At 50.5% G+C, this 6,253-nt stretch overlaps 1 protein-coding gene across 3 annotated transcripts in view; it reads right to left on the minus strand.

The window, feature by feature from the left end:
* Dock11 (dedicator of cytokinesis 11) overlaps positions 1 to 5,332 on the minus strand; it is a 184,050-nt gene extending 178,718 nt beyond the window's left edge. For 2 of the 3 annotated variants that reach the window (XM_015986474.3, XM_015986475.3), the window contains exon 1: positions 5,075 to 5,316. In XM_015986474.3, coding sequence (XP_015841960.1) covers positions 5,075 to 5,176 — 102 coding nt within the window. In that variant the 5' untranslated portion in view covers positions 5,177 to 5,316. Of the gene's footprint in view, positions 1 to 5,074 lie in introns of all 3 variants that reach the window. The other variant, XM_006992962.4, reaches the window with a different exon arrangement.
* Positions 5,333 to 6,253: the final 921 nt, after the last annotated feature.

Consider the following 6,253-nt stretch of genomic DNA (forward strand, 5'->3'; position numbering starts at 1 on the left):
AGGGCCAGCCAGCCAGGAGCGCACAGCTCAGCAGAAACAAAAGAGGCCCTGCCTTAACAAAGCAGAAGAGCACCAACTCCTGAAAACTGTTTTCTGACCCCCCCCCCCCCCGACAGGCACTGCGATGCAAATACCCTGTATGCACTAGTATGCACACGCATGCACAACACACACACACACACACACACACACAAATATTTTTTAAATCTAAAAACTATAAAGAATCAATCAATAAAGGATGGTTTATCTATGAAAACCTCCTAATAGAATTGTTGGCATCTTATTAAACATGCTTAAGGGTATGCTGATTGATATGAGTAAGTGCTAATAAGATATGGATAAGAGAAGAGTTATTTAAGGGCTGGGCATAACCACACAATAAAAAAATTGAAATATTCATATATAAAAGTCAAAATACATACACTAGACTCTTAACAGAGTTCCTTCTGAGCAATGAGCTGGTGATGCTTCAATCTTTTTCTTCTCTAGTTTTTCTTTAATGACTACGCACTTTCAGTGATAAAGCAATAAAAGTTTAAAGGGAGATTGCTGGTGATCAGGCTAGGGAAAGACTCAACCTGGAGGACGGATTTAAGTCGTCAAACTTAGAAAAGAAACGCCAGGGCTGGGAAGACAGCTAAGGGTATCAGAGTGCTTGCTGTACACGCAGGAGGACCACATTAAAAAGCCAGGTGTGGCTGTGGGCACAGTGGGTGGGAACAGAGTGCGGAGACACATCAGTCTGGCCAAAGAATAGCTAGTTCCAGTCAGTGCGAGACCCTGAGTCAAGGAAATCAAGTGGCAAGTGCCATAACAGGGCACCAGTGCTCTCTGATTTCTGCATGGGTGCGCACAGATGAGGACACCTGCATACACATGCACCACAGAGAGGAGGGGGATTCTGTTTGTTGTTTCAGTGAGGGCTTAGTGAGGTGGCCTCGCTGGTTTTATAAGCAGAGTTGGGCTTTTGGACAAACCGTAGAGGTGTGGGTCTCCCAGAGCCCTTCTAACCAAGAGAAACTACCAAAAGGAATGAAAAGAAGGGGTGTCTATGCTCAGGCACCAAGGTTATAGCTAATCTTTCTCATGCTCAGCTCAATAAGAGCTGCGCTAAGTCTCTGACCTGGAAAGGCGCTCAAGAAGCCAAAACTGAAGCCAGGTATATGGGTACAAGCCTATGAAACCCTAGCATTCAGGAGGATGGGGTACAAGCATCGTGAGTTAAAGTCTTGATGCACAGGCAAACAAACACAACCAAGTTGGGCTAGGAGTGTGGCCAGGGAGTAGGGTAGCACCTGGCCTATTCCAGGGTCCTGAGTTCGGTCCCCAGCATCTAAGGGACTTTATTCCACAGTGGAAGCTGTCACCTCCTTCCAGATGAAGCTGTGGGTTTTGTCATACATTAAGTACTTTCCAGAAACCCCCTGGGAAGAGGGAACCGAGGAGTTGCTGAGTTTTTCAGGCAAGCTTGACAACCATTCTGCTCAAAGGGAGGTGTGAGTGGCTGGGGGAGGAGTCAACAGCTGTTGACCCTTGTCAGCCTTTCTCAACTCCAGAGAGCTATTCCATGTGAAATCCCTTGCTGCCAGCCAAAGGACCTGCCCAAATTACCTCGCCTCAAGGGGCTGTGACTGGTAATATCTAACAACTTTTTGCTGATCATAAGTGGCAAGCAAGCACTATTTAAACACCTACTAAGTAAGAGATACAGTAGGTTTCTCAAATGTCTTTGGTCCCCTCCAAGCACCAAGGACTATAACAAAAAGACAATCAGAACTCTGCCCTTTAAACATGCATATATGTGAACATTCTCCATTAGCCCCACTGCTCGCTGGTGGACTATCATGCCGCTCCCCAAACCTCTCTTGAGAAATCTTGGTCAATGGCAGTTCAATAATTATCCCTTTCCCTGGTTTAAAATTGACCTTCATAAAAAATGCTGAACTCACAGGAACATGCAGCCATGAAACGGCCTCTCTTTCTCTGCCTGTTTCATTATAGAGTTAATAGATTCGTGGAAGTACTAATAATGACATGCTATATATAGCCAAGGCCCAAGCCTTCTGCCTTTTTGAACAGTGAGCAAAACTCAATGATGTTATAGAGATGCCAACAAGGGTGTAACTGTAAAAAAGAAAAAAAAAACTAAACAGGAAATAGTGTATATTTGTTCAGCTTGGTAGGGCTTCCAGGTCTACCAAGAATTACATGGGAGGAAAGCATGGCCCTGCTGTGCTCATAATGACTCCAACTTCTGCAGAAACTCTAATACCATCTTGGGTTTACGGCAGCAAGTGTAAATCCCACCTCAGCTGTCCCTCAATAAACACTTGGGGCTTACATCACAACTGAACCAGAAGTGGACAGCAGCTGCCACATGCTTGTTCTGCTCTCCAGTCACCCATGGCTTTCCTAACACTTGTTAGCAGTTCTATGAAGAAAAACAAAAAACAAAAAACAAACAAAAACTAAAACAAAAACAGGAAGAAAAGGAATACATGAGAGACATATTTCAAGTCTCTCACATATTAATGGTGCACAGGCTATTTAAAGTGATTTATTTCTTAATCGACAAAGAGCATTATTGAAGACCCTAGGAAATCCCTAAGACTATACACACACACACACACACACACACACACACACACACACACACACACGCGAGTGCACACACACAAACCTAGGCTGGAACTAATGAAAATAAATGAAGAAAGGGTCATCTTCACTCCTTTATAACTATAAAGCATCTAACACTGTGCCTTGCACAGAGTGAGGGCTCACTAGATGTTGATTTAGATCACTGGGAACTGCTCTCCCAACTCCCCAAATCTTAATACAGCTCAAAAACTACAGAAATGAATAGACTGCCCTCCTCTACATCCCCTGACATAAAAGTGATGTCAGCTGACCAGGAAACTCTGGCCACTGGCTGTAGCTCCAAGAAGAATCTTTCTCTGTTATGGACTGTTTTCCCTCTGCTTTGTCAAGAACAGAGAGCTAGGAAATCACTGCACCTATGCTGCACAAAACTTATTGGTGGCACATGCCCGTCATCCCGGTACTCAGTAAGCTAGCACCAAGTACAAGACCAGACTTCCAGCCTGGGCTACAGACGGAGACCCTGTCTCAAAACTGAAATTCTTTTGAAAGCTTAAAACCTGGGAAAGAATGTTAACTTTCTACTGCTGCAGGAAGCTGGTCAAATCCCAGCAGAGGTTGCTTGTGTCCCATTTATTCTCTTGATACCATCTGTCCATCTTCCCTCTCCCTTCACAGGCTGTGGTAGGTGGCCATGCACCACTGCTCAGGGAAGATTTTCTTTCTTTACGATTTGAGAAAAGCCATCCTTGTGCTAGGCTGTCTGGATGGCTTGCTAATAAGCATGGAAGAAGACAGTCTGGTATAAATAAATGCCTTGCACACAGCTTGTGGTCCTCTCTTAACTGGTTGTGATGACAAGTGAGGTCTGATCTGACCTCAACAGGTTCTTGCTCCAAAATCCGAGTGAAATATACAATAAGCCAAATCCATTAAAACAACATTAAAGGTCTGGGTTTAGCTTCACCAAACAGCAGGATTAAACTTCAAGGGTCCTGCCACGATGAAGAGATTTCTTTAAAGTCACTTGGCTCTGCACAGTTGCAGCTATTAGAAATCCGATTTTTATCTCAAAGGTACATTTTTTACCTTTGATCCTCCTCCAGAACTCCCACTAATGTCAACTTTCCCCACTGTTAGGATCAGGCCCCTTGCCTCGCTTTAATGTTGGTTTTATTGCTGATTCTACAAGATCAACATAAAAATTACAAGGGAAAGCTGCGAGGTTCCCTTCTCTGGATAAGTTGTGCTAACAAAAAAGCCCTCTCTTAAATGGTGAGATTTAAACACAGCAAATGACACAAAATAATATACGAGTGGAATGAGACAAAAGCCAGCAAATCTCCCGCAAAACAAAGTAACAAAACGCACGCTAATGAACCAGTCCCGCAGCTTATTTAAGGTTTGATCTCCAATCTAAAAAAAAAAAAAAAAAATGGCAATGGGGGTCTTTAAAAGCGAAGGAGCAAGTGTCCTTTACCACCTAAGGCTTGCCTCCAGATTTAGACAATCTGAACAGGGCAGAGGGTGTACTGGGAGGGTTCCCAGGGGGTCAGAATGCTCTCCAATCCCCATCCCCCAGCCCTGCCCGCCGCCAAGACAACCCCAGTCCGCTGCGGTAGGCGTCTGGTTCTAGGCTCTTCATCCTAACACAGGCACACCCCATCTTTCCCCCATCCTCTTGCCTCCAAGCTCTTGAAAGTCTCAGGGGTCATCCTCTCCCAGAAGCGACCGACCCAAAGCCCACTCAGGCGCAGAACCCCGTTGTTTCCAATCCCCTCCCTCTGCCTTAGTGGCAGTACCCTTCAACACCCACCACAGCCCTCCCTCTCCCCAGTAGCAGGAGGAAGTCGCTGTGCTTCCTCTGTCCACACCGCCCGCCAGAGCTCGGGCGCCCCGGGCTTTTTGGGTGGGGTTGTGTGTGTGTGCGTGTGTGTGTGTGTGTGTGTGTAAGTGTGTGTGTGCGCGCGCGCGTGTGTGTGCGTACTCGATGTGTATCCACACTCAAGTGTGTCTGTGCAAGAGGCTCATCGCATCCTTCCACCTAGGCTGCCCCAGGTGCTCTCCCATGGGGATCCAGATCTCCTCGTGCCCTCGCCCCCAGCTCTTTGTGCCGGGTCCGGGGGAGTGGGAGGTGCGCTCTGCAGCTCGCAGCCGCCCCCGCCCGGGGTGGGAACCCGCGCTCCATCCGCAGCTGTCCGCGACCCGTTTTGCCCTCCAGCTTCTAGCCCAGCGCATGCTGGTGGGACAGCCAGAGCGCTGTCCCCTGGAGCCGGGGACTCCCACCCCGGGGCGGCCAGTCGCCAAATCGAAAACTTAACTAGAACACAGAGAGAAAGAGCTCTTAGCGCACCGGGCTGCCGCCCAGGCGTCCATCCGGCCCGCCGTCCCCAGCGCGCGCGCGGGAAGCCACCGCGCCTCTCCCGGCGTGAGCGCGTCTCCCCCGCCCGGGACTCCCCGTCGCTCGGCCACTCACCAGCACCACGGATCCCCGCACGGCCTCCGACACGCTCTGGCGGAGCTCGGCTGCCGTGCCGGGCTTGCTCAGCCGCTTGGTGAATTTGCGCACTTCGGCCATGGCAGCGGCGGCGGGCAGGTCTCGGCGGGCGCGCTCAGTGCCCCGGGCCCCGGCGGCCGCGGCCGCTGCTGCTGCCTGCGCTGCTGCCTGTGTTTACACGCCGGCCGGCCGGCCACATCTCAGCTCGCCGCCCCGCGCCCAGCTCCCGCGGCTCCTCCTCCCGCGCGCCGCTCCTCCCTCTTTCCCTCCTTTTCTCTCTTTTGCAAGCTCAGCCACGGCTCCCTCGGCTCCAGGGCCCCGGCTGGAGGAGCCACCAGCCTAAGAAGGAGGGTGTGTCTGCTGGAGGGGGAGGGAGTGCTGGAGGTGGGGGCGAGGGTCACGCGGGAAGAGGGGGGAAGTGGCAAGCTCCCGGGCTCCGCCCGCAGCTGATGTTGCTGGTGCAGCCGCATCCGGGAGGCGAGATGAGGCTGCTTCTTTTTCTAGTGTGTGGGGCGGGAGGGGGTCAGAGGTGGGTGAAGAAATGTCTCCAAGACTAGGGTGTGCCATGCCCCAAGGCTTCTCTGCCTCCCTAAAGATTGTAGGACCACCAAGGGGGTGAGAGAAGTCTCACTTGCCCTCACCCAGCAAGCCTCTGGGTCCCAGGCGGCTAGAGGCTGGGAAACAACATGGAGCTGCATGCCGCCTATTGTGTACTCAGCCTGGTTGGGTCTCGCCTATGTCAAAGGAAGGAAGAGCAGGTTTGGTGCAGGACAGACTTGCCTGGGTCCCACACCCAACCCACTTCATTTCTTTGCCCAGGCATCCACCTCACAGGGCAACTCAAAGGAGGGAACAGGCTTCTGGATGTGTGACTTGCCCCGGAGAGCTGGGTGGTGGGGGGTACCAGAGCCTGTGGCAGGTTGTGTAGTTCTGGAGTGACTCCACCAGCAGTGGTGGCCCTGGCGCTGGGAAGGCCTTGGTTTTGGAGGACCTGTCAATGTTTGGCGTTTACATGTGCCCTGCAACCCTCTCGCTTCTCCAGCTTCTAAGAAATTGTTTTTCCAAGAATCAAAGAACATCTTCTGACTAGGTGTAAAGTGTGCGTGCTTAAAACACAAACAAGAAGAATCTGGAAGCGCTCGTGACCCTGCCAAGACT

Source organism: Peromyscus maniculatus, chromosome X (genome assembly GCF_049852395.1).
Source record: "Peromyscus maniculatus bairdii isolate BWxNUB_F1_BW_parent chromosome X, HU_Pman_BW_mat_3.1, whole genome shotgun sequence".
Lineage (NCBI taxonomy): Eukaryota > Metazoa > Chordata > Mammalia > Rodentia > Cricetidae > Peromyscus > Peromyscus maniculatus.